This window comes from Phycomyces blakesleeanus (genome assembly GCF_001638985.1).
Source record: "Phycomyces blakesleeanus NRRL 1555(-) unplaced genomic scaffold PHYBLscaffold_5, whole genome shotgun sequence".
Taxonomy (NCBI): Eukaryota; Fungi; Mucoromycota; class Mucoromycetes; order Mucorales; family Phycomycetaceae; genus Phycomyces; species Phycomyces blakesleeanus.
This window is the reverse complement of record NW_017265138.1, coordinates 1,336,582-1,360,640: the sequence shown is the minus strand read 5'-3', so window position 1 is coordinate 1,360,640 and position 24,059 is coordinate 1,336,582. Positions and strand designations below refer to the sequence as shown.

Sequence of the window (24,059 nt, the reverse complement as noted above, 5' to 3'; positions counted from 1 at the left end):
CAATAACACTAAAAACATAAGAACTAAATCATAGAAGATAATGGTAGAGAAACAGACATTACATGATATCATCATATCATTTCCAAGCTAAATACAATGTCTATATAAACGTACAATACAAATAGCAATAGAAGATCATCTCCTTTCTGATTCTTTCACTTCTTCTAATAAAACAAAGTCTCACCATACTCTCGTCTGCACTTGTTTTATTTTATATCTTATTTTTACCTCATACATAACACCATTGCTCTTGATTACCAAGCCATGTACCTCAAGATCTTTTATTTCACTGATGATTGGCATCAGAAAAGAGTTCAAGTGGGTAGGCTTCTTGGGACCAGGCAAGATTTCTACACCATGGGAGATTTTTGATATCAAATAAAGAAATCCAAATTTTGAAAACTTTTTGATTGGCTAGTTAAATATATCTCTTGTGTAATTTTCTTTTATTCTCTTTTTTTAAAATTAGCAATCTCTATAAGATAAAATCGGATATACAGACATCTAGAAATAGATTTTTGGTGTAATATCACAAAATTAAAAAACGACTTAAAAAATTTAATTATTTTATTGATAGAATTTTAAAAAATGAATAAAGAAAATGGTTTTTTTTGGCTGGGCAAACCAATAAAGAGAAATCTCACCTCCCTCCTTCAAGACAGAGAACAAGACACCAGAAAGACTCTGGTAGTGCCGTACATCGTCTAAAACTCTCCACTCGCATATCTTAACTATGGAAAGATATATGAGCCATACCTACTATTAGGTTCTGGCTCGTCAAAAACGATGATTAAGTACTTGTTGAGAAGTAAGAGTAGAAATGCCAATAAGAGCTGAACTTGCTCAAATTGATCACATATGCATCACCAACCTTTGTGTACATGTCAAGAATGCAAATCATCTTTAGTTCTTCCAATGGTGTAGACATACCAGAATATTCTTGCGCAAGTAAATAGTTATTTTTTCGAGCAATGTCAGTAGGAAGATCTATGTGAAGATGAATCACTCAGAAAGAAGAAACCTTCCCAATAATTGGATGAACGGTTTGGCTTCCACCATGCATGGGCATGAACAAGGCAAAGGTATTGTCACAAAGTTCACTGTTTACAATGCTACCGTCATCATTGTTATCTGCAAACTCTCTGGAACTGCCAAACAAAACATTCCAAAACTTGTGAACACTAGCAGTATTATCAATATATGTCTTAACACCTTTTCCACAAGACAATCTTAGTCCATTTTCAATGGGCCATGAACCACCATCAAGGATATGTCTCATCATAGTTTGCTTTGCAAACTTTAGACCAATATCCTTAGACGTATTAAGCTTGTTGGTGTGGAATAGGTGTTCACGTATATGCTTATTAAACTGCTCATCTTTTTCTGTTTCAAAATGCAAGGGGGTGCCAAATCTCCTGATGTTGTCCGGAAAGTGTGTCAATAAATGTGCCTTAAGTTTCGATGTGTATAGGTTATGTCTATTGAGCTTGCCGTTTTTATTATAAATCAGAAGCTGTTTGATAAGACCTTTAACAGCGGTATCAACTTCATGAATATATGTTTCTAGACCAGACTCTATGGCTCTAATAAATACAAGTGAGCAAAGCCAACCAAGTTGGACAAAACATGGAGTAATGTTTTTTAATACAGGATTACCAGTAAATTTTATCACTAAAATGACTGGAAGAATCTGTATAAGACATTTGTAGTCTCTGCCAAGATAGGAACTGCATCCACTAAGCAATCTTGTGCACTTTCGAGACATGCCTTTGGATTGCTCATAATCCTTCAAATATCCCGTAAGTTGTCTTAATTCATCTTTCTTTACCAGCACTGAATTTACCAAATCATTTACCAGGTATTCTGTAATACTAAGGAGAATAACATGCAAGATCTCTACGGGCGTGTCTTGCGATGGATCAAATGATTGTAAATCCAGTAGGATCTGTGTACTGGTATTCTTAAACCTGAGAAATTCAGCCGTGTGCTTGTTATCAATCAAAGAAATGTCTAGGATTATGATGAGCTTATCCAAAGAGGATGCAGCAGCAATATAATGTTGCTTTGTTCTGTTCTTGTGCCGTTTGGTGTAGTAATCTTCATCCTTTAAATTCTCTACCTTTCTTTGTAGCTTGACATAACATATTCTGCATGGGTATAGCACTGTGGCACCAAGTATATCACACAACATAGAATGACATGGCGTGTTGGCTTCAATCCAAATAAGAGGAGTATAGACGAAAATAAATTCTTTGTACTTGTGAGAGTACATTAAAATGCTACCTTCCATTAGTTGTACGTCTTTGACGATTGTTGGTAGCATAGAAGCTCCGGTCACATCCTTCTTCTTTCGAATCCCACCTATGAAGTAAATATTATCAATCGAATTTCTCTCTTCGAAAGTCATTGCGGCACACCTCATAGATCAACATTCAGACGGGTTTGATTGTACAGTTGTATTTCCAGATGTGTCATCTGTAAAAAGTGAAATAGGTGAAATTGCCACTCTATAGAATAATCTGTGGCTGGACTATACCCGATGTTCTTCAGAAACACGTCTCCTCATAAAATGTGATATCTCAAGCAGTAAAGAATGCAAAGGAATCAAAGAACTGACAGTAGTGAGTGAAACACTGTAACAAAGAGAACTACTGGGAGTAGATAAGACAGAATCAAGTCTTTCAATTGGAATATCACTACAAGTGATTTCAATATCAAACTTCCCAGTTCCAGACGACCAAATGTTATATCCACAACAAAATATGTAAGAGTTTTTCATTGTATGAAAAGACTCTATTAAAAAACAAACATTATTTTGATCAGCTTTCAGCTTAACAACATCACTATGCCAGAAATCAATGTTATTGATAGTCCACATAGGCTGCTGGAATAATGGATGGGTTCTCCACTTTTCACCTTGTTGCAAGCATACTGCTTGATATGGTGTTTGATCAGGTAGTGAGAAAATCTTCTTTGAGGTCTTGGGGTTGGTCGCAAGAAGTTTCAGATGTTCTGAAGGTAAATTAAAACAGACTTCCATTTGTGTGCTATCAGATAAATCGAATTTTACAATCTTTGACTTAAAAACAGAAATTGTAGACTTTTTTGTCTTTTGAAAGTTAAACAATGCATCAAGACATGGTAATATAAAGGGTATCTTAGTATTGATAGCTTCCTCTTGCAGTTTAAGCACAAGATTCATAGCGAGCAGAATCTTTTTAATAATTCTACAAGAAAGCATATTATTATCACCATCGATTAGAGCAAGCATAATCATGGTTTGAAGGTTCTTAAATGAATAATTTTTAGGTACAAAGCTTTCCAAATTCTCGAAAGACAAAACTCCATTTGCAAATACATCAACGTCTTCCTCCACCGACGAGATAATACTTTCTGCAGACGTGGTCAAGCTGCTCAGTATAGCTTCATAAGGATAATTGCCAGTACCTAAAGCAGCAAAGTTTCTATTTGTTCGTTGTCGTTCTCATTCTCACTTTCATCACTTATCTCAGTGTTGCTAACATCACTGTCAATGACATTGAATTCAGTTATATCCTCATCCAAGTCAGATTAAAATATCTCATTTTCAGATATAGAATCTTCGTTGGATTGGTCTGTGTTAAGTTGATTCTGGAGTGCTGCTCCAACATAGGCCTCAACATTTGGAAGAGTCTCATGTATATGATGGTACTCTTCCAAATGCTGTTTTAGATTCCAGGGAGATTTAAAATCTTTCTCACAATGCATACAGATTTTTTCAGCTTCAGCAAGACTGAAGTTGTATTGCCCAGGTTGTCTAGGAGTAGGTACTAATACTCTTCCTGGGGCATATTTCTTTCTTTTTTTTTGAATTCATTAATGTTTGTAAGTGTAAATGTAAAAGTAGATTCAATAGAGAGAAAGTCAAATTTACTGTATGTGCATTTATATAAATTTTCTTAGTGTGATAGTACGGACTTGAATATTTTGGTGAACCAATTACATTTGATTATTCTGTTGCAAATTTGGACGTCCATAGAAAAAAATGAAAAAAAATCACGCCAAGTGAATCTTGACTCGAAACAAAGTCTTTTAATATTATTATTATTTCTTCTGTCATAATCAGGTAACTAATGATGCTAATAGTTTTAGTTTATAATTATTAATATATTACAATATCATATATTATCTCTTGGCTTATACAAATGACTTGCAAAAAAAAGGTATGCTAAACATTATTTTTCTTATACAATTACTAATCAAGTCTCATCTCATCTTGAAATAGAAAAAGGCCTTCATCTGCCAAAGTTTCAAAGGTAAGAATATCAATACAAATAATACGTGTATGAATTAAATATTGACATAAACAAATATTTTTTTCTTTGCTTTAGTTCTGTTTGTTATTAAAAGGTAAGTCATTTAAAGTATTCAAAATTTAACATTATAGATTCTAATCATTTTTTTTTTGTTATGTATAGGGATAAAACACTTGAGGTATAACAAGATTTAGTGGCGTTTTCCATAGCTTGTTTTTTCTTTCCCTTTTGCTGTAAATGCTATTGAAGTAGCCAGCTGTATTTCTAACTGTTAGTGCGTAAAAAAACGCTTGCCAACCCTGCAATAGCAGCTATTGCAGGGCCAGGGGTGGTGGTGGCCTGGCATTGTATGACCCCAATATTTTCAATCCACAAAAATAAATAAATAAAATATTTTTTTAACCAAATTTTTTTTTGCAAGCATCCTATTTTTTTTTGCAAGCATTCTATTTTTTCCCCAATTTTGAACTATTTTTAAAAATCTGAATCCTTAAAAATAGGTCTTCCCAATAAGGCGATCGATTCATGGGGGTACAAGAAAGCTATTGTTACACCCAAAAAATCTCCTGTGGTGTAGCTGCAAGAGATATTCATTTGTGTATCTAAGCTTTTTATTAGTAACTTTTTTTTTGAAATTAATATATTATTTGATTTATTATCTTATTGATGGGTCAAGGTTGAATATAACAGCATGAACGATGGTGTACGAACTCTTGCCCTTTTTTTGGTTAACAAAACCATTGGTATATAGCCCAATGGCAATATCGTTGGGATTTGAGAACAAGCCTTGCTGTGCCAACTGCTTGTAACTGTCACCATCGAAAATATTGGTGAGCTGACCAGCTACAAATTCCCAGTTAGCCCTGTAATGAAGGAGTTCTCTTGTGGATGGATCAGCCTGCATTTGAGAAAACATATCACCGACTGACATGAGCTTCATACTGGCAGCTGGTGTTTGACTTTGCTCAGTATCAGTCTTGTATTGCAGTTTGCCATAGTCAACACAAGATTCTTGATTGTCATTAATTTCATACAATTGACAACCACTAGGACAGACATTATACTCATGGCCCTTGACACTTGACTTGGACTTGAGCAAAGCATCAACAATTTTGCTGTGACTGATCTTAGCCCCAGGTCTAAAAAAAAGGAATGACATCACTACGTGTTAGAAATTTGGAATTAAAGTATAAGATAATATAAATATTCTATTTTACCCAACATAATTTCATTGTGATCTTAAATGATTGTATTAACAAATCGGATGATGTCTTTGTAAGCTGCCCTGGAAATTCTGTGCTGAAGCACCAATTGAGAGAGATGAATACTCATCGACTCAGCCTTTGTAAAGGTATTGCTACCAATTATGCTGCTATCATAAATGTGAGCTTCACTCTCACTGTCCTCAAAACTAAAACCGCCCTTGTAAGAAATGGCCTTGTCAATCTCCATTGCATTCACAGCATAATTTATAATGCATTATTAAATGAGTATTCCAATCACTTATTAATAATTTTATACTGATTATTATTACCTGAATTGCTAACTAATTCATTATTGTCAATAATGTCATTTCTAATATCATTTTGCATTTCAACATCCTCTGTAATATATTGTGAAATAATATTTGCTGATGCCAAGTTGCTTTCATGATCTCTCTTATGGTTCTGAAGCTGATGGTAAGTGTTGAACAACAGAACACATTGATTGAATTTGTGTGTTTGTGTAGATAATCTATCTCTCTGCTGATTGATGTTGAAGGAAGACATATTGGTTGCTTTAGTAAGTATTTAGTATATAAAATGAAACTGTAAAAAAGATTTTGATTGTATCTGCACAACATAAAAGAGAGCTTTATATACTCTTTATCTCAGGATAATTTGTTTATTTTCTTTTATTTTATTTCTTGCAATGATATCATAACAATAAAATGATGATGATAATAGCTAAACACATCTTGATCAACAATGACAACAAGTATTATATAAGTATAACTATTATAACATTTACTTTACAAGATCAATGATGAATGCTTAATTAACTATATCATATTTAAACATTGTGTTACTATTACAAAGTCCATTTACACTGATATCATTATTTTAACTGGTAAAATATTCTGGTGTCGAAAATTAAAAAAATAATATCATAGTAATAACATGTTTACAGTTAAGCTGTTATATATCTTTTCAAGAAGTTAAACGAGTAAACATTGTGAAATATATATATAATGGGAAGTACAACTTTTATTCTTTTTATCTTTCTTAAAAACTAACAATTCAAAAATGTTTGATATCAACACCACACTCATAAACTCTGTCAGAAAAATTGAAATCGATATTGCCAAAATAAATCAAATGGTACGCATGCTTCAAGATCAGTTTAGCAAACAATTTGCCCCAGCTGTCAGTGCAGAAGATCTTAGTATAGTGCAACAAAGCATCATTGAGTAAAGTGGTAAGATATATTTATTATATATCTGTATATTTACTTGCCTTATTAATATGATGGTATACAACTTCCTTTTTGGGAGCTCTTAAACGTGTTGTCGAGTCTGTTAAAAGTTCTCAATTCACTGAGTATCCTGACCAGCTTGGCAAGCAAGTAATGGGTACAGATGGTGATTTCAAAGGGAAAAACAAAGCCCAGAAATACAATTTGTTGTCGCAGTTGCTTAATGAGCAGGAGTGGAAAGATCGTTTGTAAAGAAACCTCAGAAGGGCAACTTTTGCCCCAATTGATACTTCTTTCAGACAACGATTTGTCTATGAAACAATTGCAGCTCAAGACGTTGAGCTGCACGATCAAGCACAATCTCATTGACAAAGACTTTCTTGCTTTAAGTAAAGAATGAAAAGATATTCTGGCAAAGCACCGGGAATACTACATGATGCAATTAGAGAGAATGGCAAAGAATAATGGCTTTGCTATCTACAAGTGCAAGAGCATGTGATGTGCTAAAAGCCTTCTTTGAGGAAGCTTCAAAAGTGACAACCAGAAGCAAAAAAGAAGAATGGTAGACAAGAACATTGTAAGTTTATTAATTAAAAGGTTTCACTTATATGTTTTAATAAACGTTTAAAAAAATTATAAGGCACAGCAAAATGCAAATGATTCTTTGCTGTCTTCTAATAATATATCAGAAACTGATGGTGGCGAGTTGCCTATTATGGTGGATGTGCTCTAAGTTACCATGGTTTCTGCTGGTTTGGTGCTGTCAATACAAAACTAATATAAACTTTTTACTTTTTTATAAAGGTCTCCTCTGTCAGAAATGAGTGTTGAGCCAGCACATAAGAGAAGCCAAAGATTGTAGAAGGTTTTGATTGATTCAAAATATTTTTTAATGTATTTTTAGTTTGGTTTTTATATTTGTCTTTTATTTTCTTCTTTTCTCTTTCTTTCTCTCGTTTTTTTTATTCTTTCTCTTTAAATAAAGATGTGTTGCCCTTTTCTATGTGATTGGTATCTATATAGTCATCAGCATTGAAAACTAATGTATAACATCTGCAGTATTGCTACAATTAATTTTTGAATAAAGCATAATAGATTCTTTTTTTAAAGAGCAAAAAAAAAAAAAACTAATAATACTCTTGTGCTGCTATGTTATACTTGATAGGTGTTATATTCTATGTAAGTACCTTGATATAATATACATCTTGTGTTAACAAAACAATGTTCATTCAGTTTTCAACTAGATTCAACTTGACTTTATATTGTATGACTCGATTTTTTTTTTTGGGTTTTCTTTAGTAATAATTTTGAGTGATACTCACTGCTTTTTTCACTTGTCTTGTAGACACTCTAATACTCTTTGATAACATAAGAAGCTTACATGTTAATATTATTTTCTAATATATATATACTTATAGCAAAAAATTATTTTTTGAAGCTATCAAGCGTATAACATAAAGGTAAGCACTACATTATTATGTTTATTTGTTTATTTTTTCTCTAACATTGATATATTTGTAGAAACCGGTAAGAATTAAAGAAGGTCATCTAGTCTATATCGAAGTACTCAAAACACATGAAATGCATTTGGGATAGAGGGTTTTTACTGCATACTCTGCAGTAGCTGAATAATATCATGTCTTTTTTGCAAGTTCTAATAGACGGGTTTTAAGTAGTATTACTATCATATAATAAAACATAAATTGAAGCAAAATCTTCTTCAATTCAATTCATTCCAATTCATTTTAATCCAATTCAATAAATGGTTCATTTAATATGGCAAATAAAAAGCGAAACGATATACTAGTATTGGATACAGTAGAGCAAAAAAAGGGGGGCATGAAAGAAAACCAAAAATAAAAAAAGTCAAAAAAAAAGGAATGAACCTTGGTCTTTTAAAAAAAAAGTGGCAACTGTGCCTCTAATCGCACTATACAGACTCATATCTGCCATTTTTTATGATGTAAAAAATGACAGTTATGATACCAAAGTGGTAACATGTTGCCACTTTTTTAGTCATAGTGTAATAAAAAAGCATCAACAATTATAATTCATAAAGAAGAGTCCTGCCATTCATAGCTGATATATCTAAAGGTATATATTACTTGTATAACTAATATATGAGTTAGTATATGTGCAAGATATATTGCTAGTATTATTATTAAGCTTTTATATAAATATGCATCATTATATGGCATGTGAAAGACATAGTATATCATATATTATATTGTATAGTCCATTGTATAGTCTATAGTATGCTATATTATATAGTACATTGTATAGTATATCATATAGTATATTGTACAGCCTATTGTATACTTCTATTGTACTGGAAAAACCGCCCTAATTAACAATGTGGCCAGGTTGGTAGACACATGTGCAGAAAGAGTGATTTTTTTCCACTCAGTGTGCTTTTTGAAGTTCAGATCAAAGATGTAGTTTTACTTTGTTTCATTGGTTAACAAAATATTAAGATAAATTATTATTTTTTTTTCGACTATAAAGTCGCTCTAAATAAAGTACATGTTACACATTCCCTTTTTTATTCATAAGAACTCAAAAACACATAAAATACTTAAAATGCCTTCAATTACCCAGCGTCGTAATGTTGTTTGCCATTGCACTCTATGCAGCAGAAACTTCTTACAATACTCTTTGGTATCAGGCAGAACTGCTGAGCATCATATTGTAAAAGAAAAACTCGAGAGAGTGCAGAAATCTGATGCAGCTAAAAGATTTGCAAACTGTATGTTTTTTTTTCAGAGCTGATTTTTATTTACTGCATAATAATTTTTTTTATGTTTTATGTTTTTTTTTATGTTTTTTTTAATGAAATACAGCTGTGCAAGAAGAAGAAATGATGGACGTTGATACTCAGTGTAAGAAAAAAGACATTTGAAAACCAGTATAAACAATAAACTAAACTTAACTACATTTGTATATATCCCAACCTGTTAATCTGAATCCATTGAAAAAATAGATAATCAGGCCGACTCACCTGATTTGAATGCTGCCATGATGGCTGACAAAGTCTCGGTAGACAATGAGATCAGCGAGGTCAATGGCAATGGCTCTGATATTGAAAGAGACATGAACTCTGACTCTGGCAGTGGTGAAGAAGAAGGTGTTGAGACAGACATTGAAGAGTTTTTTAATGAAGATCAGTCATAAATGATTTTGTTTTCTTAAAAACACACCTAAAGAAAATTTGTTCTAATTTATTTTTGTTAATTTTAAATAGACCCATTTGATGCTCCTAACATGCCTGAAAACCCTGTCCATCGGTTCATTGCTACCTTTGCCATTCTTTTTATCTCGCGTTATCCTGTTAAAAAAGGTGCCACCATATTGATTGAATTTATCAATCAGTTACTCAAGATCTACAACAAAGATTTCCAATTACAAACAAGTCTTATTGGCCTGCAAAGAATGACTGGTTTTTCTAATTATGTCAATGGTATTAAGAAGTCTGTTGTATGTGAAGACTGCCACAAGGCTCACAAACAAGATGTGCCTCACCCTACTCATTGCGACTTCAAAAAGCATGGTTCTCAATTACCATGCAACTGTGAATTGATGAAGATTTCATCTTCTAGTGCTATGGTAGTCAAGCAATCATACGTCTACAACTCTATCCAGAGATCATTACAAGTTTTCTTTCTTCATTCTGAGTTTGAGCAAAAAATCAGACAATGAAACAAAGAGCTTAAGGTTGTAGATACACTATGTGACGTCTATGATGGTGCTATGTGGAAGGAGCTAAAGGACCAAAGTGGCGTATCATTTGTGGATGAATCTCGTTCATTGATGCTAACAATGAACATTGACTGGTTCCAGCCATTTGATGGCGTTACATATTCAACTGGAGCTATCTACCTTGCTATAAATAACTTGCCTTGTGAGAAATGATTTAAGTCTGAAAACGTCATCCTTGTTGGTTTTATGCCTGGTCCTAAGGAGCCAAAGACCAAAGAGATCAACCACTATTTAAAGCCAATAGTCAATGAATTGCTGCATTGTTTATGGGGATAACCATCCCAACTTTTAAGTGCTCAGCCAGTATTAATGTACATGCTGCATTACATATAGTTGCCTGTGACATCCCCGCTGCCAGGAAGACCAGTGGATTCACTGCCTACAACAGTACTTGTGCATGCCCCAGATGTGTGAGGCAATTTACCAGGTTACCAAGTACCAATCAGGTCGACTTCAGTAGGTTTGACTATTTGATGTGGAAAATCTGTAGCAGTCTGGAAAACAGGTTGCATGCTGAGGAGTGGAAGAGTGACAGTACGCCCTCAGAAAGGCATCAGTTGGAAATCGAAAATGGTGTTTGATGGTCGCAGCTGCGTCGCCTTGGATACTTTGATCTAGTACGTGGAACGATCATCAATTCCATACATAATTTATTCCTGGGGACACCAAAGAGAATGATGGAGCGGTGGATAAAAGAAGGACTGATAGACAATAGAAAGCTAGCTACTATGCAAGCAATGGCAGAGACAATGGTGGTGCCAATGGATTACGTGGTGTTGAAATCGAAGATCGGAAAGGGCTTTCCATACATGAAAGCTGATAAATGGAAGTCCTGGGTGCTAGTGTATTTGCCTATCTTGTTGAAGGCCGTCCTGCCAATTGAAATGTTCAGAAATTGGATCAGTTTTGTTGATGCCTGCCGCCAATTAGTAAAGCCAAGCATCACGTTCTCTGACATTGACGATGGCCATAAATTTCTTCAAGAATTCTGTACTGAGTGCCAGTGTATTTACACTCCAACTATTCTCACCTGTAACATGCATTTACATCTCCATCTTCGCGAGACCATCCATGATTTTGGACCAGTATATAGATATTGGCTCTTCAGGTTTGAGCAATATAATGGTCTGCTAAAGAACGTGAATATGAACAGAAAAGATTCCTTTGAGGTTACATACATGAATAGTTTCGTCCAAGATACATTCAAAGGTGATTTCGTTCATGCTGCTGTCACGTGCCCAAGCCAAGTATCATTTCTTCCTCTTCTCACCAAGCTTACTGCCACAGCTCAACCCTCCACTTCAAAAAATACAATAACTTTTCCCCAGCGCCCATTCAGACTATTGGCCTTCATCCAAGCATACTCAAACCCTTCTCTTCCAGTCCTTGGCAATGAACCTCTTCCTCAATCCACATTTCCTCTCCATATCAAACCCCCATCAGCAATGAGTGATGGCGACTATCCTCATTTGCTTGATTACTATAAAGTCGCATACTGCATGCCAAATCTCGAAGGTTACCAGCATCCCTCCTCTCCATTCTCCTTTGTCGACAACCAAACTATAAAGTTGAAATCAAGCAATTTGCTTGGTCAGGTTTACAAAGGCTGCAAATATGCTTCTGGTCATGGCTCATTTGTTCAATCTCTGTTTCTTGGAAGTCAAGGCAATAATCGGTTGGCATACACTAGACAAATTCAGTATCTATTCTTGCACTATTTCACTCCACCAGTAGACAACACAGAGCTCCAAACACGTGTTGTTTATCAAAATAAACACGTGTTTGTGTTTGTTAAGTGGTTCCAGATTGAGCATGACCATTCAAGAGACTTGGAAAGTGTTGACATCTGCAGTGCAGATTTTATTGTGTGTGATTTTGAATGCATCTTGCCAGTACATCAAATATCATCAGTTGTTGCAACATGTGATTATAAAACCAGCACAAATAATAAGAAAATACTTGTCAACGCTTTACCACACAAACAATACAATTAATATTTAATACATTTCTTTTTTAATAAAAAATTTCAATACATAAGCTAATGTAGTCTTATTATATACGTTGCGAACAATACATATGTGTTAAGAAATTTTGAGAGTAAAAGAAAAAAAAATGACAAAAAATGAGTTTTATTTATGACCCATATTTAAGAGCCTATTGAGGTAGAGCAGGATCTAAATCAATTGGGACTGTTGATTCCACTGTTCTACCATAAACTCTTTTAAGCAGTTGACGGGAATTTGAACCCAATTGCTTAACAACAAACGAGTCAACCTCTGTAATGAATTTGTTAAGCTAAGTAATAAACATATATTAACATTCAGTCTGGCATCATTCAAAAAAGAAAACTGTTAGGGTTTACCTCGTCACTTCTCCAACTTGGGTGAGCAACACGAATCTCATTTCTTGGCTGAGGGGGGACATATCATTGTCTGATTTGCCTTCAGACATGACCAACTTTTGGGTCAGTCCAGAGCAGTTTTGACCCATCTTGAGATAAATGTCAGCCTTGTAAGCATCATAAGCAAGGCAACGGCAAGTGTAGTTCTAAAGGAAAAAGACAATACAATTAATATTCTAATTGTTATTATTTAGTATAAATTGAAAATATAGTTTACATCAGTTTTATGGCCAGATCTTCTTGAATTAGTATTCAAGGCTCGTCTTGTTTCCAGAAGTTCCCTTTGCTGGCAACATCTACTACAGAAGTTTATGTATATACATTTATGAAGGTCGCATGTCCTCATATCAGTGCCAGCAAACTTCTTTTCCAAGTAATACAAGAGTTGTTTGACTAACTCTCTATTTGGAGAGCGATCAAAACGAACATTAACTGCCCACTTTGATTTTATGGCGTTCGCTTGGATTTCTGCTTGGTCTCTTGATTTTAGCTTTGGGTTCCACATATAACCATGAATGTATCCCTATCATATTTTAATTAGCAACAAGATTGGCAAGTGTTTTTTGTATCTTTATACTTACAAATACAGCATTAGTATCACCTGATTTGGTGGTGGGAAGGGCAGCAGAAGTGGATGCAACACTAGTGGGCACATGCGCAGGTGCTGGGAGGGCAGACAAGGCATCAATGCCATTAATGGCAGTTGTGTTACTGGTGATCACTACACCGATTCGTGTATCCGTCAATGTGATCTTATTCTTCATGGCCTTCATCTCTTCTTTCATCGCATTCAAAGCTTGTAGCAACTGGACATCAGTACTAGTAAGAGAAGGAGCGAGTATGCGGTTAGAGGTAGACATTATCTGTAATACATCATAATATTTTCAATTGTTAATATTAGTTCTTTTTCTTTTTTATTCTCTTTTATAAGAGATAATGTATTTATTTTGTTATGTAAATTACAGTAAGCTTGCAACATATATTTTTTGAGATAATATAACCAAGAGTAAGTGAAATTGAATTGCAAGTAGAAATATGAAGTATTTATAGGTGGTAGTGATAGTTCAGGAACACTTCAAAGACAATTTCTTGAAACACTGAGATGCAAATTGGTCTTGATACATTTTTTGGCCTCAATTGATCACCTCTTTTCAGTTTTTTTTTGCTATTGTTTATTGGATAAGCTTTTTGATATTTTGTTTCAAAAGCGGAAAAAAAATTTACATCTTTTTCTTTTTTCTTTTCTGCTCCTTTCCTCTTTTCCAACGCTTGTCATTATTATATTAGTGGCTTTTTTTTGGTAACATACTTCTTTATTAAATACTTTTTTATAAACAATAAAAATTAATACATTCTTTTATTATCATAATAGATACTCGTTTGCTCTCATTTAAATGCATTCATTTCACAATTGCTGTCCAGATTAACAAAGGTCAATATTATATTTTGCAAAATTGATATCTATAAAAATCCTTCTTGTTGTAAATGAGTATTGACTACTGCTGTAATTGAGAATAAGTCTGAAGGAAATAATATAAGGCCTCAGCTATTTCAGTCAAAGGTGTCTACCGATTACTTTATTATTTAACACACAGGTTTAGCATGCATGATAGTGATTATATTTCATATGATGATATCACCATAATATGGGATACATCAGTGGATTATTATAAGCATAATTATAACTCATAAACACATTTACTTTCGATGTTAATACTTCATTGGGACTACACACATTTATATAATTAATCATACATTAATTATCCTAAGATCACGTTGCTCTGATTAAGGCTCAGATAGGATCGATTACCTGACCCCAGTCATATAATTTTCCCAATCCAAAACAATATAAATAGCAGTAGTAGTTCAGTGTAGGAACCTCGTCAAACTTTGATACAAAATCTTTCTCAATAAACAAAACCTACACAAGTTCTCACGAATCTTCGTTCCTAATTTCAAATCTTCAATTCTTCCTCTTAAAAACTTCTTCAACTTCAACCACCACAACACTTCTTGTTTTTTTTTATTACAGACTTGACCATCAAGAATAACTGCTACAAATGAATTTGGTTAAAAACATCAAGGTAGTATATATATATATTATTTTGATCTGTATCTTACTAAAATAAAGTCTTATTATAGATGAGCACTGTTGATCCTGTCTTTGATTTCCCTTACATTATACAGCTGTAAATGATATTACATGATAAGGATCACTATTTTATTTTGTTTTTTAATTATATTAAGATTATAATGTCTTAATATCAAACATTATTCTTTTTCACTAGAGTTCTATCAAGTAGTTACAAAGTTGATCTATCTCTGTTAATATATATTTTTGTTACTAGTATGTAAATTATTTATTACTTTATTCAATTCACAAAAATTAATGTTTTTTATTGTTTTTATTGTGAAAGATATCATAAGGAACGCCATGGATAAGCAATAGCAACATCTATTTTTTGCTCACTCTTTTCCAATATTTACAATATAAGTATAAAAGTGTACACAAAATGTAAAAGCATACTACATTAAATGTAGTACCCAGAACACATAGCTAATAATTTGTCTATACTTCTTAAAGTCTGTTATATTTCAACAAACAGTCTGTTTTTTTTTATATTTTCAGATATTTCTTTTCTGTAGATAATTATTCTATTCAAACAGTATCAAGCAGACCAGTAGAAGCAATAACGGATATCCAATAAATCAATACTATAAGATTGTTATAGTTCTAGAAACATTGTGTTCTTTCCAAATAAATACTATTATAAACTTTTATAGTTTATTTTCTTAATAATCGCAAATTTCAAGATTTGTGTAAGTTTTTTTTATTTCAAATGCCGATATATGAAAATGACATTAAATGTCTACCAATTTTTTAAAAAATCCTAAATATTGAACTTTATGCAGTCACAACTTCATATATTCACAACAAAAGATCTTTTAAACACCGAGTAATACACAATATTTCTATTTTAGGGGATTTATTCTTATTGTCTGCCATTATAAATGAAAAATATAATGTCAATATTTCTCTTTCTCTGCTATTAAATTCAAATACCGCATTTTTTCAAGACCTAAAAAGTGTTGTCAGAAATGACAAAACTGAATATCTTTTCTGTTTACTTTGTAGAGAAACTGTTTTTTAACAAAGTAAATAAAAAACATGTTTAGTTTTGTCATTTGTGACAGCACTTTTAGGTCTTAAAAAAAATGATGGAGTACAATTTTTTTGTCAATTATAAGAAAAATACACTATACCAATAAAATAATTTCTGAAATTAAAATAAAAGCGATTGAATTATACTATGGTTCAGAATCCAAAGAATTGCTCAAGTATTGAATTTAATTGGATATAAAAGATAACAAAGAGGTGTAATGTTGAACTATACTACTGTGTCAAGATCGAAAATAAATATATTATTCACCTTTAAAGCTCCATATAAAACATATAAAAATAAAACTTTGATTTCAAAAAACTCTTGTCAATATCCCAAGTCAGATCAACACACCAAAAGTGCTAAAGAACTATATCTCCGTCATTTTTATTTGACCCCAAACATATGTAAAGCTGGTCATGGCACATGGTGCTAAGACAAACTTGTTACATGGTGATATATATCCGGACTCAATGTTAAACCCTGTCTTGACACCTAAGTAACTACGCCTTTACATATACGTATGTCAGGTCATTTTTCCAGTGTTGTATATCTTACTGCGCAGCAAGCGTATGAATAAAAATAAAATCCACCAAGCTTTTACTACCAATTTTTCTATATATGAATTTACTACCAAGCTTTTACTACAACTTTTTGTATATATTGATTTACTACCATATGTTTACTACCAATATGTTTGAAACTAAGCCAATCAAGCATGCTGCCTTACTATTCAGTAAATTAGTAGCAATACTACTATGATTAGTGGCAAGCATAGCTCATTTACCACCAATTTACTCTGCTTTAGTGTAGTGTGTCCAGCCATCGAATTCCATGCAAATTAGTAATATTGCCACACCAATTTCATTCATAGTGCTAACAGTCCCTCTGAGAATAACCCTGTGCATGTGAATATTGCACATAACATCATGCCTAACAACAACACTGGTCTAGCATTGGTTATGTATACATCTATCATGAGACTGGCAGGTAGACATGTTGATGGTAATGTAAGCAATCCAGTTCTCATAATGCTGACCAGTCTTAATGCTTAGATGAAAAGTTTTACCAACCAAATTGCAAGCATGGTCACCAGTATCACCAAGTCCAATGATATCACAACTCGTCTTCAGGAGACAGTAGCAAATATTGTTTCTGATCAAACTGTTGCTTAGAATACTGCTTTCAGATACAATGTTACATCAGGTGTTGAAGCTGTCACTGGTCTTTTATCATTGATAGAAGAAGCTTATGTGCCTGGAAAGAGACACACAGCAATCTTAGTAAGATTTGATTTGAAAATAATGGCCAAGACATCTAACATTTTTCTCATAGAAATTGATTAATGAGTATCTGAGAAAGCAGAACTTCAGCAGTAGTGACTGAATAAAAGTAACTGCAAATTCTGCAAAGCCAGAATGGGTTCTTATGAGCTACTTTACAGGTGGCTATAACCATGGTCTTGCACTGACTCTAACTGCATATTTGCAGAGCAAACCCCAATCTGCTAGCATACTTACAAGTGATCTTGCACATATAGTAAAAAACTATTTTTGCAACCAGGTCTGTAAGTTCTGCAGAACGACTTCATTTGCAAATAGAAAAAGAACAGCATTAAGAAGATATCAGTGTGGTTTGTTAGTAAGTGTCTAATCAGATATCAAATTATATAATATCTTAGAGAGATATCTTTGCACGTGACTTACTTTTGCACCTTTAAATCACTAAGAACATAGGACGTTACTAAATCACATGACTTACATCAAACTTTAAGAAAGATACTTTGCACGTGACTTACATTCAAACAGTTAAAAAGAAAGAAAGTTACTAAATCACATGACTTAGAGCATCTGCAGCAGTAGCATTTACATTAGCATTAATTTAAGTGCTCATACACTCTTTCCCGAAATTATTGGTGCAAAAATAAAAATAAATTTGGTGCACAAACAAAAATAAATTTGGTGCAAAAATAAAAAATTATTTAGTGCAAAAACAAAGATAAAATTTGGTGCAATTTTTTTACTATTTCTCTGCTTAATTCATCTTTTTTGATGCATTTGGTGCATTCTGTTTTTGCACCAAATAATTTTGTATTTTTGCACCAAATTGATTTTTATTTTTGCACCAATAATTTCCGGAAAAAGTGTAAGCCACATCTGAGGTTGAAAACAACCAAAAAACAGAGTGCCAAATTTCAGTTACATTAAAGGACATGACTCTTCCTACTAATTCTCCAAACGGGACTATTAAAGTCCCAACCAACTTTCAACAAGCAAAAAAATCATGGGTACATGCAGTACTAGGAGGATCCACCAAGATCTCCAGTCTCATCGCAGATTCTACACAATGTACACTCAACACCCCAGCCAATAATGAACCTGGAAACCTCACTTCAAGCACTAAACTTCCTCCTCCAGTGGACCACTTCTCCTCACAAGTAATGTGGCTATTCCTGAAAGGCACCACCAACCATTCAGTTGTCATCAACATCACCACATTTGCAGTTGCACAAAAGCCTTTGTTTCTCTCTAATTTACAGACTTTTTTCAATGGCAATGAACATTTGTGGGCTGTTACCAATCAAATTTGCCGAAAATACAATTGTCTGTATGCAGAAATTGTAGTCTCTCCCCTGTACTACAGCCAATTCAAGAATGATGCTGTTCTCATTCTTCCATCCTTTGACGTGCCATTTGCGGTCTATCCCACCCTACCTCCATCTGCCAAGATCTTGAAAATCTCTCTTTCTGAACTGCCTTACCAGTATAGCTGTCAAGATGGCGAACTGGCTCAGCTCCATGCTGATATGACCAACAACTTCAGCCAATTTGACGCGATTGTTGACTGTGGCTATGTCACTGGTAGCAGTGGCCTGTACGCCAGTGGTGGCTAAGCCACCACTGGAAAAATAAGGACAATTAACATATTGTCCAGGTAGTTGGATCATAGTGGATATGTCAGGATTTTTTTTCATCTCAGCAGTTTTTTTTATCAAGTTGGGGGTGTAGTTTTGATATATTCTATTGGCTTAAATAAAAATAAAATAAAAAAAAATAAAAAATACGTTTTGGTTTACTCTAGAACTGATCAAATGAAATATTTGTAGCACTCTTGTTTCCTTTTTTATTTTATAATTCAAAATATATTTGATATGCAAATCTCTATTAATACTTCTTGTAATGACTGGAATGTAAATCGGTTTTCATATTGCTTTGTGACTTGATGAAATTATTTTAGTCTTTTGTTTTAAACACACTTTTTTTTTTAAGATTTTTTTTTTACTTTTTTATTCGTTTTTTGTTATTTCCCTCTTTTCTCTATCTTTTCAATTCTTGTTATATTTGCAAATTTTTCTGGTAAGATTGTTTTTGGTTCAAAATACTTCTTTACAAAGAACAAAAGAATTAATTTTTTTGTCTGTCATAGGTATTCTCTCTGTTTCTCTCTCTTCACTCTTTACACTCGCAAGGTTTTATGGTAAGACACTTTCTTTGTTTTAAAAGAAATATATACTTCTTTATGTATAACTAAAAAATAACAATATATTTTAATGTCATAGAAACTCACTTTTCGTCTCATTCTGATGCGCCATCTTCACAACAGTCATCTGGATTAGCCAGGGTTAGTAAATTTACTTTATGCCATCATTCCATACAATCATTCTGACTTTTTTCTTTCTTTAATATAGGCCACATCGCCAAAAATACTCTCTACAATCAAACACAGATATTGACACAAATATTCTATTTTATTTTAATCTATTTCTTTTTAATATTTATCTAACTGAATATAATTTCTATTATAGATGAACATCCCTCTTACAAACGTGACATTCCTCAAGAACTTCTATCCCATGCTACCGTCATTGTCATGGTAAGCCTTTTATTTACTTCTATATATACAATAATATTATTTATACTGTATATTAATGTATATTCTCTACTAGAGACGATATTACTGCTTTACAGATAATATCTTGGTCTGCAAAGAAATCCTTTGCCTTTGGTATATAAATCAATTATTCTATCATGCAATTCACAAAAATTAATTCTTTTCTATCGTTTTATAGTCAAAGAAATCATAATCTCATGCTTTACTGTAAATGTTTTATTTGTTTGTTCATTTGTACTGGGTACTTCCAATGTAAGTATTAATTAGTGCATAAAATTTGCAGTATAAAACACGTACACACTCCCATCACTAATGTTTTATCTATTCTCAAAGAGTACTGCTCTTACCCCTAAAAAAAGGTAATGAGCACCTCATTTTCTTCAGGTATTTGTTTTTTGTAGAAAATTTTTCATCCCAAATATAACAAGCTTGCCGAGCAAGAAGTAGCTGAGGATGTAGAATAGCTTTATTAGATTTGAAACCTAGAAACATTCTATTCTTTCCAATAAAAATAAAAGCATAAACCATTACTAACCTAATAAGAATGGGAAACCAAATAAATAAAGAACATATTACTGGTCCATAGTTTTAAAGACGTGTTTTTTTGCTGTTGATGATTGGAGATTTTAAAGAACTGTCAGTATAGGTGGTCAGTAAAGGTGGTCAGAAAAGGTGAGGTGTAGTACAGATAAACCATTGGAGCAATATACATGATGTAATCCATCTTTGACCTTTCCTGTTCTGTGTCAAGAATACCAAGATAAATCTGTAGTTTTAAATATATTTATTTATTAAGCATAACAAGTATATCGAAAGTGCTACCAAACCTTACTTGTGGAACCCCCATTTACATATACTGTAGTGTTTGTAAGTCTCGCACATACAGTGCTAGATGACCTTAAAATCTAGTGGAAAAAATATCAACTAGGCTATATCACGTTATTCTAGTATTGTTTGTCCATATATACACGTCAGTATTTTCCTACTTTTTTCCAGTGCATTCTAGTGCTATCCCCACCTAATTCCATCTACTCCTCTGTAAAACTCTACCATTCACTGAACTGATCCTACCAGCCTCTTGAGTACTCCTTGGATACTGGTACCCTCTCCTCTGAATTTGACCATGTCAGTATTTTCGCAACATGGGCTGCCATACCTCCTTTCTGCCGATACTGTCACTCGGATAAACATGCTCTGATCGATTGCGATTTACGCAAAAAAGCTACTATGTGTCGCCTATGCAACGCTGGAGGTCACATAGCCAAGTCCTGTTCCTGCAAGAATGAATCTTCTGTAACCTCACAGAAATGCTGTAAGATTCTGGCCATACAAGAGACACCTCAACCCTTGACACCCTCTTCTTCTGTCGTGGTGCTTCCTCTTCCCTCATCCTCTTCCACTGATGTTCTGACAACTACAGGCCGTGTCAAACGCATTCAAAATTCTCTAGAGCGATCTGTGACATGCTCTCAGACCTCTCTTGTAGTACCTAATGCTCCAAACAATTCTAACCCCGTCAATGAACACAAGTTACCTTTGCCTTGTCAATACTGTGGTCTACTTGGCCATCAGCGCTCCAATCACAATGCTTGCCTAAAAACCCCCAATATATTCAGAAGGAGACTACTTCCAATGATATGGAGACAGACTTTGACGATTCCAATGACAACGACCCTCTTTCTGCAAATGAGCATGCAGATCCTCTTGGATCGCCCCAATAATTAATTTGATGAATTTATTACAACCTAATACTAATATTTCTCCTATCTGTACTGCTTCTACAATCTCTGACTATCTACCTTCGGCTTCCTCTATACCCTCTTCTCATGTAAACTGAGCATTGGCACTATCAACTGTTGCAGTCTGGTCAAAACAGCAGATATTTCTTCTCATAACTAGTTTATTCAATACCTACATGCTCGCTCCCTAGATCTGCTTGCACTTCAAGAAACGCATGCAACCTCGACATTGCAAGACACTTTTCACTCTCAATTTCAAGTCAAAACTAGCTTCTGGTCCGTCTACTGCAGTCTCATCTCCTTCTCCTCTGATATCTTTTGTAGAAACTCGTTTACTAGTCCTTGTGGCCACATTATTTCTAGCACTGTCTCTCATGTGACTAATCGATTTGATTCTTTTGTAATTACAGTTATCTATGTTCCTCCCAATAGACAAGACAAATTCTCTATCTTGTCCTCTCTCTGCACTCAACTTCCATCCATATTTCCTTTCTCTCCACGCCATAGGGTCATATTGGGTGATTTCAACTACACTTATTCTCCTGCTTCCCCAAGGGCTCAACAGGTGCCTCACAATTGGCTCAAGTACATCGATGAGTTTTTTTACTGATGGGATCACCCTACCCAGACAAATTTTCAATACAACTTTTCATCAAGGACTATCCCAATTGTGTATTGATTATCTGTTTGTCTCCTTTGATATGGCTTCCATCCACTTTGATCACAGTAGAACCACTTATGTCCAACCAGCTTGGTCTGATCATTTTCTATTGTCTGCTCAATTACAATTATCCCCAGCCACGCATGCTTCCTCGTCAGTCAATGCGGTCAGAAAAGGGTTGTGGTGTGCCCACACTTGGTTGGAGAATAATTGTCTCTTTTGTACACGCCTCACCCAATCTCTACATAGTTGCGTTCACAACTTTGCTCCAGAACTATCCCCGGCTACCAAATGGGAAGCACTTAAGGCTACTACCGCAAAAGTGGCTAGAGCATTTAGTTGACATCGTGCCTTTACTCTCTCTTGTGCAGAAGATCTTCTTCATCAAAAACATGCAGATATCACCAAAAAGCTAGTGACTGATCCTTCACTTCTATCTGTCTTCTCTTCGCAATTGCTTGTTGTTAAGCACCAACTCTCACAACTGCAACAATACCATGTGGAAAACCTGACACTACGTTCTGGTCTACAGTGGTGTGAACTCGGAGAATCCTTACATGGATATCTGAAACAATCTATTGCTTCTTGGGCCTCTCAAAAATTGATCCCTCCTCTGTGAAATCCAGCGACCTCTTCTATCTGCACATCTAAAGAAGAAATGCTAGAGACTACCACGCAATTTTATTCTGATCTTTACTCACCTGATGATGTTGACCATGCTGCAATTGACAACCTGTTGAACTTCCTTCCTACACACCTCCACATCTTCTCATCTGCCGCAGAATCTCTGGTTGCACCCATTACATATGACGACTTGCTGGATGCTTTTTTGCAATCCCCTCAAAAATCTTCTCCTGGCATGGATAGTCTCCCATACGAACTGGTTTGACTGGTGGTTACAGATCCAGCTTGTCATGATATTGTGGTTGAAGTCTACAATAATGCTCTCTCTTTGTCTGATATTCCTCCCTCTTGGTTACACTTGTGCGTTTCGCTTCTGCCCAAAAAACCTCCACTCAATTCCCTGAAAAATTGGCACCCAATCTCACTCATCAACACAGATGCAAATGTCTTCACCCACATTTTGAGTGTTCGCATACTCAGTACCATGGCAGCCATCATCACTTCGTATCAAACTGGTTTTCTTTGCGGCAGGTTCATTGCTGACAATGGCTTGTTGATGAAGCTCATTCTTGAACATGCTTGCAACACCCAATCCTCCAGTATTGGCCTTCTTCTAGATCAGGAAAAAGCATATGATTGTGTTCACCCATCTTATCTTTGTACTGTTTCTACCTGCTTCGGTTATCCAGCCTTCATGATCCAATGTATTGATAGTCTCTTCTTTGGCACTGAACTGCATATCAATGTCAACAGATTCCTCACTGATACCATCCCACAATACCATGACCTCAAACAGGGTAATCCCCTTAGCCCTATCCTTTTTAATCTGGCCTTCGAACCACTTCTTCTGAACATTCTTCTGGACATGCAACTTGAAGGTTTTCATTTACCACGCCCTTCTGTAGCCACTGCTTCTGCCACCTCAACCAACATTACACTTCTAGTCTATGCTGATGATGTTATATGTCTTCTCAACTCTCCCACTGAGCTGTTCCGGTTACATTACCATCTGTACACCTATTCTCAAGCCTCCAACACACTGGTGAATTTCCACAAAACCAAAGCTATCTCTCTCAG

At 34.4% G+C, this 24,059-nt stretch overlaps 7 protein-coding genes across 7 annotated transcripts; 4 read left to right on the top strand and 3 right to left on the bottom strand.

Moving 5' to 3' along the window:
* Window positions 1–155: 155 nt before the first annotated feature.
* Window positions 156–5,747, bottom strand: PHYBLDRAFT_142434 (C2H2-type zinc finger transcription factor; the record flags this gene model as incomplete). The annotated part of the gene is made up of 11 exons (XM_018430814.1): window positions 156–164; window positions 229–350; window positions 645–731; window positions 799–987; window positions 1,057–2,361; window positions 2,431–2,530; window positions 2,810–3,447; window positions 3,495–3,555; window positions 3,649–3,838; window positions 5,003–5,434; window positions 5,632–5,747. 11 exons carry the CDS (start codon window positions 5,745–5,747, stop codon window positions 156–158), a joined length of 3,249 nt encoding a protein of 1,082 aa, XP_018294967.1.
* An 833-nt stretch (window positions 5,748–6,580) lies between these two features.
* PHYBLDRAFT_142433 (hypothetical protein) lies at window positions 6,581–7,118 on the top strand (the record flags this gene model as incomplete). Its single annotated transcript, XM_018430813.1, has 3 exons — window positions 6,581–6,719; window positions 6,829–6,997; window positions 7,049–7,118. The coding sequence occupies 3 exons, from the start codon at window positions 6,581–6,583 to the stop codon at window positions 7,116–7,118; spliced, it is 378 nt and encodes a 125-aa protein (XP_018294966.1).
* Window positions 7,119–9,329: 2,211 nt separating this feature from the next.
* PHYBLDRAFT_62890 (hypothetical protein) lies at window positions 9,330–12,499 on the top strand (the record flags this gene model as incomplete). The annotated part of the gene is made up of 7 exons (XM_018441030.1): window positions 9,330–9,495; window positions 9,590–9,628; window positions 9,730–9,873; window positions 9,991–10,400; window positions 10,455–10,647; window positions 10,839–11,039; window positions 11,124–12,499. The coding sequence occupies 7 exons, from the start codon at window positions 9,330–9,332 to the stop codon at window positions 12,497–12,499; spliced, it is 2,529 nt and encodes an 842-aa protein (XP_018294965.1).
* A 160-nt stretch (window positions 12,500–12,659) lies between these two features.
* PHYBLDRAFT_142430 (hypothetical protein) lies at window positions 12,660–13,766 on the bottom strand (the record flags this gene model as incomplete). The annotated part of the gene is made up of 4 exons (XM_018430812.1): window positions 12,660–12,800; window positions 12,876–13,052; window positions 13,124–13,429; window positions 13,488–13,766. 4 exons carry the CDS (start codon window positions 13,764–13,766, stop codon window positions 12,660–12,662), a joined length of 903 nt encoding a protein of 300 aa, XP_018294964.1.
* Window positions 13,767–16,825: 3,059 nt separating this feature from the next.
* On the top strand, window positions 16,826–18,960 carry PHYBLDRAFT_62892 (hypothetical protein; the record flags this gene model as incomplete). The annotated part of the gene is made up of 5 exons (XM_018441031.1): window positions 16,826–16,911; window positions 16,942–17,077; window positions 17,243–17,350; window positions 17,481–17,708; window positions 18,277–18,960. 5 exons carry the CDS (start codon window positions 16,826–16,828, stop codon window positions 18,958–18,960), a joined length of 1,242 nt encoding a protein of 413 aa, XP_018294963.1.
* Window positions 18,961–19,246: 286 nt separating this feature from the next.
* PHYBLDRAFT_165416 (hypothetical protein) lies at window positions 19,247–21,683 on the top strand (the record flags this gene model as incomplete). Its single annotated transcript, XM_018435238.1, has 9 exons — window positions 19,247–19,257; window positions 19,537–19,544; window positions 19,627–19,692; window positions 19,873–19,940; window positions 20,036–20,072; window positions 20,137–20,210; window positions 20,360–20,413; window positions 20,775–20,825; window positions 21,033–21,683. The coding sequence occupies 9 exons, from the start codon at window positions 19,247–19,249 to the stop codon at window positions 21,681–21,683; spliced, it is 1,020 nt and encodes a 339-aa protein (XP_018294962.1).
* A 201-nt stretch (window positions 21,684–21,884) lies between these two features.
* Window positions 21,885–23,159, bottom strand: PHYBLDRAFT_165415 (hypothetical protein; the record flags this gene model as incomplete). The annotated part of the gene is made up of 2 exons (XM_018435237.1): window positions 21,885–22,342; window positions 23,060–23,159. The coding sequence occupies 2 exons, from the start codon at window positions 23,157–23,159 to the stop codon at window positions 21,885–21,887; spliced, it is 558 nt and encodes a 185-aa protein (XP_018294961.1).
* Window positions 23,160–24,059: the final 900 nt, after the last annotated feature.